The sequence below is a fragment of the Dermacentor albipictus genome, chromosome 1 (genome assembly GCF_038994185.2).
Source record: "Dermacentor albipictus isolate Rhodes 1998 colony chromosome 1, USDA_Dalb.pri_finalv2, whole genome shotgun sequence".
NCBI classification, from domain to species: domain Eukaryota; kingdom Metazoa; phylum Arthropoda; class Arachnida; order Ixodida; family Ixodidae; genus Dermacentor; species Dermacentor albipictus.
The window spans coordinates 397,850,398-397,862,929 of record NC_091821.1 but is presented as its reverse complement, the minus strand read 5'-3'; the positions used below and the strand labels follow the sequence as shown (position 1 = coordinate 397,862,929).

General features: G+C 45.1%; 2 protein-coding genes and 3 non-coding genes across 6 annotated transcripts in view; 4 read left to right on the top strand and 1 right to left on the bottom strand.

The window, feature by feature from the left end:
* Positions 1-12,532, bottom strand: part of LOC135921307 (gonadotropin-releasing hormone receptor-like) — a 163,782-nt gene that overhangs the window by 101,499 nt on the left and 49,751 nt on the right. The gene's annotated exons all lie outside the window — the stretch shown is intronic.
* Positions 2,788-2,871, top strand: TRNAL-UAA (transfer RNA leucine (anticodon UAA)). Its single transcript has one exon. It is a non-coding gene; the product is annotated as a tRNA-Leu (tRNA).
* TRNAL-UAA (transfer RNA leucine (anticodon UAA)) lies at positions 5,675-5,758 on the top strand. Its single transcript has one exon. It is a non-coding gene; the product is annotated as a tRNA-Leu (tRNA).
* On the top strand, positions 10,566-11,351 carry LOC135921291 (uncharacterized; the record flags this gene model as incomplete). Its single annotated transcript, XM_065455612.2, has 1 exon — positions 10,566-11,351. A coding segment is annotated over exon 1 (786 nt), but the record flags the coding sequence as incomplete, so codon positions are not given.
* Positions 11,498-11,581, top strand: TRNAL-UAA (transfer RNA leucine (anticodon UAA)). Its single transcript has one exon. It is a non-coding gene; the product is annotated as a tRNA-Leu (tRNA).

The window sequence follows — 12,532 nt, the reverse complement described above, 5'->3', positions numbered from 1 at the left end:
CATACTAGCCTTTATTTTAGTTGTTGAGCCACTGTTTAGCCTGGTGAACTGCTGTTGCTTGGCTATATTTGGTTCGGCTAGACGAAGAAACAACTCATGCATTACTTCTTCGCCTTCAAGAGTGGAACGCGACAGCGTTCCCGTCGACCCGCCAAGGGGTGTAAGACAATGGGCTACAGGGCAGCGACTACGCGCCCCGCATTGGACGCGGTGAGCGTCGAGCAAAGCAGCGTTCGGCGCGGCAACGAAATGTGCGCCTGAGCAAGAGACGCACGCCTTAGAAACAGCGCGTTTCTAAGGCAACACCGCATTCACTAGAGGCGCTTTTGTACCGCTTTGAAGCGTTGTACTCGTGGCTCAGTGGTAGCGTCTCCGTCCCACACTCCGGAGACCCTGGTTCGATTCCCACCCAGCCCGTCTTGCAAGAGTTGAGCCAAAGCCACTTCTCCTCTGTCGTGACGTCACGGTGTCACGTGATTTCATGGTCACCGCCGCGCCTGAGGAGCTGGGCTGAGCCCTCGTAATATGCTTCGCATAAAAAGAAAGCACACATTCAGCCGTTGGTTGTGCTGTTGGATTTGTGTTCCAGCGCACGCTGTTTTTTGGGTTGATATCCCCGTAACAACAGCGGCTGCCATTTACATTGAGCTTAAGCGTATTACAAGGCACCCCGTTGAAGACCTCGTATTCTTGTTACGGCGCAAGCTCTAGGCTCACTCATTATTGGGATGACGTCATGGATTCAATAAAAATTATTGCCAAGTGTAGTTTTCTGTCCCAGTCGAATATGCTTCTGCTTGCTGTTGTAGATGAGTCCTCATTTTCATCAAGAAAAAAAAAAGTAAAGAGAGAAAACGAAACCGCATTTACCGCTTACGGAGTGGGCACAAATGGGCAAATGGGCAGAGAGCTCAAGCTTTAGAAAGCAATTACTGAGTCTCTGTTGAAAAAAAAAACAAGAAAAAGAAACATGGCTGTAGGGACAGTTAGTGCGGGCGCAAACGGCGCTATTAAGTATGTGCAGTCGACGAGAAAAGTTCACAGACCACGGGTTCCGAGATAGAGTTTAATTTCCGAGCACTATAGGATAACTAAACCGACAAAATCTTTACAACACCAGGTTGTTCGTATATAAGCTGGAATACCACGTACCACGCTGCCATGCTCGGGGCTGTGTAAACATTCGCCTGATCTCTAGGTCATCGGGCATTGCGCAAAACGTCGTATACGCCGATTGTACAGCGCGATCATGCGTATCTTATTTTGTCCATTTGCCGGAGAGCGTGGCTGAAAGCGGCTCTCGCACGCCTTGACATTTGTGCGGCCAAGCGCAGACGTGGAAAACTCGCACCTGGGCACGCGCGGCAGCTGTTCTCAGGAATGACGTCAAAGCCGCAGTCCTTGTTACAGCTGGAATGCATGTTACGATCGCTGCAGCCGTCGTCGTCAGGATGGCCGAGGCAAGTACATACAAATATTGTCAAATAAATCCGAATGTTAAAAAGTCTAGTCTTTACTAAGACTGACGTGTCATGTTAAAATGGCTTCATCGAAGCCAAGCTGTTCAACACTGAAAGCCAATTTGGCGGATCACTTAGCAGTTTCAACACTTCGCTTGTATAATTAACATTCTCGGTAAAATAATACATTGCTGGCCTTGCATCAACATCAGCATTGCGTACAGCCATACGAGTTCGCCACACACTTTGCATACACAATAGCATCAACATGTCCACCGGCACACCGTCAGGTTCAGCACATGGTAAAAACCTTATTCCGAACGCAGTGATAGGAAGCTCCTTTTTTAATGTTCTTTGCAGGATGTCCCAAAGAAAGCGGGCATCGTGGCAGTCAAGAAAAATATGTTCGACAGTTTCTTCCTTGTTACATATAAGACAGTTGTCTGACCATGGGACAAACAAGCCCTTGCTTCTCAGCCATGGCTTAACAGGCAGTGTGCCGGTATGCAGTTTGAAAAAGAATGATTTTGTGTTAGCTCGTACAGGCATATTATTGACTCGCTTGAAAACATCTCGTTCAGGCCCTAAGTAATACATAGAACGATACACTGGTGTAGGTATAAACACTTCAACAAGATCCTTATACAATTGTTTCCGTGACACTGCAAACAAGTAGTCTTTCGAAAAACGAGCGTTTAGAAGACGTATAGCCATGGAAACTTCACGAAGATAGCCCTTTAGTGCCATCGGTTTGATTGCGTGCGACGATACAACAAAATCGGGCAAAGCGTCGCGCAATCTCACTTGCATTACCGTCCGCAGAAACCCATCGCTTTGGTCGCGGAAGAAAACAAATCTCGATACAAGTTGCTTGAAAAATAAATGCGTTAAACCAAGTCCCCCATTGCGCAATGTGTGAAACAAATTACTTCTGCTCGTGCGTTCCCACACCGAACCCCAAATAAACTCTGCAAACACTCTGTGTATTTTTTGAATTGAAGATCGGCTCATGCATAGCACCTGCAGGACGTAGAACACTTTAGCTACTAAAAAGATATTACATACTTTGGCCCTAGCAAACATCGAAAAGTTGTGGCCTCCCCATTTGTTAGTTTGCTCTTTCATTCCGTCTCTCTCGCTCGTCCAGTATTCGATTGGCTCACGGTAGGCACTGAGTGGAACCCCAAGATAAGTGCCGGGTAATACACTCCATTGCATTTTGCAAAAGACCTCTGGTGCATCTGGCCAATTCCCGTGCCAAAGCCCTAAACATTTTGACCAACTTATGGCACTACCGGAAGCCTTGCAAAAAAAAAAAAAAAAAAAAGTCAGGATGGCCGAGTGGTCTAAGGCGCCAGATTTAAGCTCTGGTCCTCGTGAGAGGGCGTGGGTTCGAACCCCACTTCTGACAAACTTGAAATTGTTTTTTTTTCTTAGTTTTTTGCTCTTCATTACATATACGGGTTTCCGTCCTGCCGTTGTTGCAATAGAGACTTTTAGCTTGTACCCTATTCCGGTAAACGTGAGCGGCCGGAGCCGCCTGGTGTTGTAGAGCTCAACCAGACAAACGCGTAGCTAAAACTGCAGTAACTCACCACATCCTGCTTCGCCACTCGTGCAAATTTTTGGCAGCGGCGTAATTGTGAACACGATTACGCCACTGTCGAAAATTTACGCCAGCAGCTAAGCAGAATATAGTAATTAGCTCTGTGTTTGTGTGGTTGAGCTTTGCGCCACCAGCTGGCGCCACTAATCTTGCCGCTCACGTTGACGCCCCCGCTAAACCGGAAAACCGCCCGCGCTTACCCGAATACCGGACACGCTAAAAGTCCCTATTATCTGCTTATGTTTCGTAAAATTTGAAGGGCTCTTAAAAAGGATGCGCTCTGTGCTATCTACAGGGTGCTTTCTTTTTAGCTCAATTATGCGTTTACGGAATATTACAGGGAGCTCTTCAAGCGTAGAATACCGAGCAAGACTGGGTATGAAAGCCATTTTCTAACCACTCTACCTAAGTTAGACGCCGAAGAAACAGAGAGATTATCAGACGATATCACAGCAAGGGAGATCGAAATGGCCATTGATGACCTTAACGCTGGAAAATCGCCAGGACCTGATGGCTTAACAGCAGTACTTTACAAAGCCTTTTGCTCGAAGATAGCCATCTTATTAGAACGTGTTTTTATGGAGGCGTATCAAAAAGGTCGTTTGCCACCGTCCTTTAAAAGGGCGCATACAGTCTTGATACCAAAAAGCGATGACGCAAATAAACTTAACAAAGTAACAGGCTACAGGCCAATTACGCTGACGAACGTAGATTATAAAGTTTTAATGAAGATATTTGCGCGGAGACTACAAGGGGTTATTGGTGCTATAGTAGGACCGCATCAGACCTGCGGGATAAGAGGGAGGTCTATATTTACTAATATCCATGTGGCTCGCAGCATTCTTGAAACATGTGATGCAGATTTTAGGAAAGTCGCTATGTTACAAATTAATCTAGAAAAGGCATTTGACAGAGTATGTCACAATCTGCTGTTTACAATTCTTGGTTATGTCGGTGTTGGATCACGGATAACAAAGGGAGTTAAAATGGCATACAATAATTGTACAACTAACCTGATTGTCAACCATAAGCTAACTGAAAGGATTGAAGTGCGTTCCTCTGTTCATTAGGGGTGCCCCCTGTCACCTCTTTTGTTCGCAATATATCTAGAGGCTCTGTGTAAAAAAATTATTGATAGTCCGGATGTGCGAGGATTCAGCCTAGAAGGGTGTGAGGTGCGTTTATTAGCTTACACTGATGATGTTGTTGTTTTCTGTGATGATAAGGAGAGTGTTTGCGCTACCATGACAATTATGTGTGAGTTTTGTGACATGACGGACAGCAATATAACCCTGAATAAATGTGTCGGCTTGTGGCACCGCCGCTGGCAAACAACGCCGCGTGTTTTTGAAGGTATGCAATGGAAGCTCACGCCTGGGATTTATCTTGGTGTACCGTTAGGCACACATCGAAACACTAAAGACTTATGGAATGGCAAAGTGCAGGAATTAAAAGATCAAACTGATAAGTGGGCCGGACGTGACCTCTCTATATTCGCACGTGCGGCCATCTGCAGAATCTTCTTGGTGAACAAGCTGTGGTATCTCATGCAAGTCGTGAGCTGTTTCCGATTCAACTTTAAGAAATTCCATAGAGTATTCGCTGTTTTTGTGTGGCAGGCTGAATATGAAAGAACACGCCGGAACAACTTGTTTCGCAAGTTGGGTCAGGGGGGCTTGTCATTACCGAATTTATGCTTAAAGCAACTGGTTTCTAGATTTTTGTTCTTACGAGACACGACAAATCCTTTCTTGCGAACAGTTATTCCAGTACGATTGAGCAATGTCTTACCTAACCTTGTTGTCTCGATGAGGGAGGACGGGTGTTGCGCTACGAGTAAATTTTTACGTGAGGTGGTCGTAGCATTTAGGTTTTTAAACCAACACTTTTCCATAGAATATTTGGCTACAGTGAGTCGTAAGCGGATAAGCTCGGATTTAATAGATATTATGCTCCCAGAACCGTTATATCGAATAATGTACCGCGAAGGCCAAGGGAAAGATGTGCTAACACGTGCGAAACCTGTGATTGTACCCGGGGGAGTGAAAGCATTCTTTTTTAAACTACATACTAATACCTTGCCCGTGAAAACATGGCTAAAAGAAAGAGGAGACTATTTACCATGGGGGGCTAACTGTTTGATTTGCAAGAAACCAGAAACTACAGAACACGTTTTTCTAGACTGTTGGAGTGCGGTCTTTTTTTGGGATATCATGCAAAGAACTATTAAAAAAGAATCGCCGTTAACAGCGCATGGTATCCTTTACCTATCCACAGTGCAAGACAGTATACCTTATGACATGTTCTTTCTTCTCGGCCTTCACAGTATCTGGATCGAGATACCGCATGGCTGTAAGGAATTGTGATATAAATGTGAGATCAGTAAACTCCTCTTTTGCTGAAAATATCAGTAAACTACGGGAACTGTTTCAGAAGTTAGCGTATGACGATGAACTATTGTTATAGGTGGATGCCCTTACCAAAATGAAAGTTTTGTAATCTCAACCGCAAGCTCCAAGCGCAGCGGTGGGAAAGTGAATATTGTCAGATGGTGGTAGCAGTGTGTATCGATGTATTTGTTGATTGTCTGAAAATAGAGCAAAACGTAGTCAGGATGGCCGAGTGGTCCAAGGCGCCAGATTTAAGCTCTGGTCCTCGTGAGAGGGCGTGGGTTCGAACCCCACTCCTGACAGAATTGAAATAGCTTGTTTTTTTTCTTAGCTTTCTGGTCTGCATTACATATACGGGTTTCCTTCCAGTCGTTGTTGCAATATCTGCTTATGTTTCGTAAAATATGAAGGTGCTCTCAAAAAGAATACGCTCTGTGCTATCTACAGGGTGCTTTTCTTAGGTGCATCAAATTTTTAAATTAGGAAGCTATAAATCATGGTAACGTTATGCTTACCATTCGAGTGTACGGATTGGAAGCCTCTAGATACAGAGCAACTTCCGCAATTACGTGCGTAATAAGCGAAATTCCGATTATTAGCTTTCTAATGATCAACAATAGGTGGCTATGGCAAATGAGTACTTTGGGGCCCGTCCTCGACACTACCTATCCCAAAGATTTAATTTTGAATAGCGGATTTCACGTGGGAACTACGCGAACAATTAGTTCCCCTTGGCAAGCTCCTTGAAACCGAAACGGGCTGGAAAAAGAGCGTCTGTGTCATCGCTGTTGCCTTCTCCCCTCCCCCCCCCCCCCCGACTTTCGTCACGTCTCCGAGGTCACCGCCGTCATTGTAAACGGGGACCTGACAGACGGCGTGCAGGTGCGGTCATGTGTGAGGCAGGGGTGTCCGCTGTCACCCCTGCTATTCGCGGCTTATCTCGAGCCTTTGTGCAAGGCCATCCAAAACAATGAACGGATAACTGGCTTCACGTTACACTCAACACATGTGAAAATATTGGCGTACACTGGTGACATCGCAATGTTCTGTTCAAATAGAGATAGTATTTGTGAGGCCGTGGCGGTAGTTGAAACCTTCTGCAAATGCCGCAAATACAGGGGGAGAAGAGTTATGGGTTTTGGCATGGTGAATGGGAAGAAATGCCAGACTACTTCGCACGACTTCGTGGGTTAACCACTGGAACAACCTATCTAGGCGTGCCTATCGGCTCTTATCGCCACCCCAGCCGTACTGGAATGAACAAGTGTCGAGAGCAAAGGAAAAGGCTCCGCTGTCAAGGCAAGGGCGACCGCTGTCAATGTTCTCGCTCGCCACAGTCTGTAACCTACTTCTTACCTCCAAGATGTGGTATGTCATGAATGTTCCATGTGCTTCGCGGATCAACATTCAAAAAATCCACCGTGTCTTCGGCGTTTTCATATGGGCATCGACTTGGGAAAGAACCAGCCGCACAAACCTGTTCTTGCCAGTAAAGAAAGGGAGCCTTGGGCTGGCGCATTTATTTGTGCGGCAGGTTGTGTCGTGCTTTATGTACCTTCGCGATCAGAATGATGCGTTCCTTCGCACTCTCATGCAAGTGCTTTTACCTCGTCACCTTCCAGGATTTGTTATGTGCTCTTGTGACGGAATGCATGGTGCCGTTAAAGTTTATCTGCGAGAAGTCGTGCTTGCGTACACGGAATGTTGCATGTGCGGTTTTAAGTGCAGTATCTCGCCAATATTACTAGAAAAAAGCTGTATAAAGACCTAATTGACAATATGCTCCCTGTACCGATTTACCGCATGTCAAACCATGATGGCGCAGGAGATGTCCTCAAAAGGGTTAAAAGAATGCCAGTACACCCTTCGGTAAAAACTTTTTTTAAAACTACACACTAATACATGATCAGTTCAAACATGGATGCATAACAAAGGCATTTTTGTCCCCTGGTTCATCAAATGCTTCTTATGCAAGAAATTGAAACGATAGAGCATGCATTTCTAGATTGCTGGGATCCGATCTTTTTCTGGGATGTGCTACAAAGGACGTTAACGAAAGAGTTACCTTTAGATCCACATGGAATAAGATTCTTACGGGTAGAAACAGAGGCTTTTCCGTACGACTCTCTAATGCTCCTGGGCCTCCACTGTTTGTGGAAAGCTAGAACGCAGTTTAGCAATGCTGATGTCAATTCGCGACCTACACGCGATCACTTCATTGAAGCTGTAGTACGGTTCAGGGATGTACATCGGGCACTCCCTGAACAGCCAACATGGATTGACATGCTATATATACTGGCAGCATTGAAAACATTTTAGTATGTCGTACCAGCAAAATCCTTGTTGACAGTTTTATCTTTTGTGCATTGTTGGTGTCTATCAAAGCCGGCAAAAAAGGCACTAAAAGTCACTAAAAAGGCACTAAAAGTCACTAAAAAGGCACTAAACCGCTCCGGGGAACACCTACACCTGCTGATGTCCCTTGTGTTAACGTGCACCAAAAAGTCCATAGTGCATCACCTCATCGAGAAGGGAGTGGTGCACCTTTGGAGCAGCGTTTAGACGCTGCACCTACATAGGTAATCATGGCGGGCGCTCTTCCCTTCCATTTTGGCACTTTAAATGTCCGTGGCTTACGAAGTAAGCGACGGCAAGTACAGCTTCTTCATTTGTTACGCAATAGAAAATTAGATATTGCTGCTATCCAAGAAACAAAGATTGAATCCGACGATAACACAGAAGTAGCTCGATCTCCATTCATATCTGACTATAATGTTTGTGTCAGCCATGCAGTAGGCGTTTCCGCAGGCTGTATGTTATTTGTTAGCAAAAATTTACAGTGTGATTTCCTACATTTGTTTACAGATAGGGAAGGGCGCCTAATCTGCTGCGATATTGATATCAGTGGCACGAGCTTTAGATTTGTGTGTGTTTATGCCCCGAACAAGTTACGTGAACGCGAGTGTTTCTTCTTATCTCTAGAAAATCATTTCTGTACTGATCGTGCATTGGTCCTCTTTGGAGACTTTAATTGTGTATGTAACGCGCAAGATCGTACGTCACTGAAGCTGAGACATGATCCCAGTAGTGATGCGTTGCAACGCCTGATATGTGATTATCAGCTTGTGGACATTGGGGAAAATGAAAAGGCGGGATGTCGATATACGCACTTCCAGGGTACCTCGATGCAAGGCTTGACCGAATTTACGTTTCACTTAGCGCGCTACCTCTTATTCATGGTTACACTGTGCATCCTATATTCTTTAGTGACCATTGCCTAGTCTCAGCATCTTTTGGCAGCCGTCGGCACCAAAGTCGGCGTATGTGCTGGGAGCTGTGGAAATTTAATAACCAGTTACTTTCGCGCGAGCGTTTCTTAATTCGTATTACTGAGCTTATAGCTCATGTGTCTTGCCGCAAAGACTTGCCACTCTTTGCTTTGTGGGAATTCTTCAAACAGGAAGCTAAAATGATAGCTATCGAAGAATCATCAATATTAGCCTTTGAAAAAAAGAATAATTACAAAGCATTGTATAGACTTTTGGGTGAGTTGCATGAGCTTGAATGCATACATCCGGGTCAATATATTGAGGATATTCATAAGGTCAAGGCACAGTTACAAACTTTGAACGCAGAAAAATACAGAGGTGCACTAGTGCGGGCGCGAGAGCAGCGTTTCCTGGAAGAACAGCCTTGCAGTAGGGCCCTTAGTGATGAGCGCCGACACGCGCTGTCTAAACAAATACTAGAGATAGAGTATGGTGGAATCTTTGTTAACGAGCGTACTCTAATAACTAAAGCATTGTTTGAACATTACCAAAAACTATTCCGAGACCATATGCCATTGGATACAGATGCTGCCAAAAAATTGTATCGTTGCTGCCCCAGTTAAATCAGGATGAGTACGATTATACAAACGAAAACATTGATATCAATGAGGTAACTTCATGCATCGATTCGTTAGCGAAGGGCAAAACGCCCGGCCCGGATGGCCTTACTGCCGAATTTTATCAGTGTTTTCGTTCCCTCTTATCGCCATTATTACTTCAGGTGTACCGAGAGGCCTTGGAAGTAGGGTACCTAACCGCCACAATGTACGAAGGACACACCGTCCTTATAGCCAAAACCGATGATGAACAGAAATTGCAAAAAGTTGACGGATATCGTCCTATCTCCTTATGCAATGTGGATTACAAGATTTTTGCTAAGGTATTAGCTAACCGTTTGCAAGTTGTAGTAACATCTGTGGTCGGTGATCATCAAACATGTGGCATCAGGGGACGGTCCATTCAGACGAACATTCATGTTGCGAGATCGGTGCTAGAGTGTGTAGCTGAGGAGATTGGACAGGTGGCAATGGTACAGCTAGATCTGGCTAAGGCGTTCGATAGGGTGAATCACTCATTCCTGTTTACTTTACTAGAGCATATAAATATCGGATCTCTGCTCCTTAGAGGTGTGAGGATATGTTATGCTAATGGCTCAACGCGGCTTATAGTGAATGGCTCTCTCTCCGATCCGATTAGGCTTTCATCATCAGTACGACAAGGATGCCCATTGTCACCGCTTCTGTTCTGCTTGTATTTAGAGCCACTTTGCATGCGCATTCTTAAAGAACAAAATTTCCAAGGGTTCAAATTACTGACTAATGAGGTGCGGGTTCTTGCGTATGCAGATGACGTGGCCTTTTTCTGTACCGATAAAAAGAGTGTAAACACTGCTCTTGCAATTACAGAAGAATTTTGTGCTGCTTCTGGCGCAAGCGTTAACTTTGAAAAAAGTTCAGGTTTTTGGTTTGGATTATGGGCCACAATGCCATCACATTATGCAGGAATTCAATGGAAAGAAGATCTGCGTTATTTAGGTGTGCCTCTCTCACAGTATAGAAATAGCAACGCTCATTGGTCGGGAGAAGTTGGCAAAATTCAACGTAAAGTGAATTCATGGCGAGGGCGGAATTTGTCCGTGTTCTTTCGTGCTGAAGTGTGTAACGTTTTCTTAGCTTCCCGTCTTATGTATGTGCTCCAAGTACTGCATTGCTCAAGACTTCGCCTTCAGGCACTGCATCGCGTATTTGAAACATTCATTTGGAGTTCGAGCTGTGAATGGATGCGGCGCGACAATCTGTTTCTCCCCCTCGAACGTGGTGGTCTAGGATTAGTACACCTCTTCGTCAGGCAAATTGTTTCTCGCCTATTTTTCTTTCGAGACAGTGACCATCCGTTCTTGCGTGAAATGTTGCAACTGCGTTTAGTTCATTATGTTCCTAACATAGTAGTGTCATCAAATGTCAAAGATGTCCCACAGGCTCCTTGGGGCTTTCTCAAGGAGGTTGTTGATACATTTCTTTTCTTGAAAGTTAGATTCAGCCTGGAGTACGTGTTCACAGCGAGTCGAAAAGCAATTTCTGCGGCACTGGTTGACTCTATTTTCCCAGATCCTTTGTATCGTGCACCTTATTTAAATCGACCTTATCAGGATGTACTTAAACGCGTCCGAAAAATGTGTGTGCCTCCTGGAGTTAAAACATTTTTCTTTAAATTACATTCGGAAACACTCCCTGTTAAAACTTGGTTGAATTCGAGGGGTTGCTTTGTGCCATGGTCAACAAACTGTCGGCTCTGTCCACGTGCCGAAACCATAGATCACTGTTTCATAGACTGTAGGGATGCTGTATTTTTTTGGGACATTCTCCAACGGACACTTAAAAAGGACATTCACATAACTCCATACTCAATTAGCTTTCTACCGTTTAACGTTACAGGTGGTCCTCCCTATGACATGTTCATTGTACTTGGTTTATATAGCCTGTGGAGAAGTAGACTCTGCGATCGCCATGCCGAAAGCCCGCGAACTACAAAATCCTTTTTTCGCGACAGTGCTGCGTATGTAAGAAGTGTGTACGCTGTGCAGGAACCTCCGACAGACTGGATGCACTTGTTGGATGCATGTGTGTGTTTGCCTGAGTTTTAAGTGTGTAGTTGTGTCCACTTTGTAATACACCTTCAGTTTTCTTTTCCATGTAATAAAGAAACGAAAAAGTCAGGATGGCCGAGTGGTCTAAGGCGCCAGATTTAAGCTCTGGTCCTCGTAAGAGGGCGTGGGTTCAAACCCCACTCCTGACAAAACCTGCTAATTAATTTTTTTCTTAGTTTTTTTGGTATGCATTACATTTACGGGTTTCCTTCCTGTCTTTGTTGCAATATCTGCTTACGTTCCGTAAAATTTGGAGATGCTCTTAAAAAGGATACGCTCTGTGCTATTTACAGAGTGCTTTCTTAAGCTGCACCAAATTTCTTAAATGAAAAAACTATAAATCACGGTACCGTCATGTTTACCATTCGAGTGTAAGGAGTGGCACACTCTAGATAGTGAGCAATTTTCGCAATTACGTGCGTAATTAGGGAAAGTTGCGGTAATTAACTTTCTAATTATCAACAATAGGTAGCTACAGCAAATGAGCACTTTGGGGCCCGTCCACGACACCACCTACGAGAACCATTAAATTTTGAATAGCGGATTTCACGTAGGAGCTACGTGAACAATTAGTTCCCCTTGGCAAGCTCCTTGAAACCGAAACGGGCTGGAAAAAATGGCTGTGGCTTAGCTAAGGTTAAGCCCCGGATGCGAAGCATACTAGCCTTTATTTTAGTTGTTGAACCACTGTTTAGCCTGGTGAACTGCTGTTGCTTGGCTATATTTGGTTCAGCTAGACGAAGAAACAACTCATGCAGGCGAGCGCACGAGCTGAGACCCGTCTATGTAGCTACGCGGCCGCAAGCGAGCGCACGAGTTGAGCCTCCGCTTTTGCAGCTGTTATGACGTCATACGGTAGATACGCGGCCGCGCGCGGCGCAGCAAGGAAGAGCGTGGTTGTGCGGCCAGTGTGCTTCGCATAAAAGAGCGTGTCATCGATGTCGCCTCCCGCCATTCCTCACGTCTCTGAGGTCACCGCCGTTCCGGTCCCGCGAGCAGCTTGCGGTATCTCGTTGCTGTGTGCGGCGTTGGCCTAGCGCTTCAATGCCGGCGGGCCGCCAAATTTACTTCGTCATTCCCTTGGGCCCCTGAAACGGCAT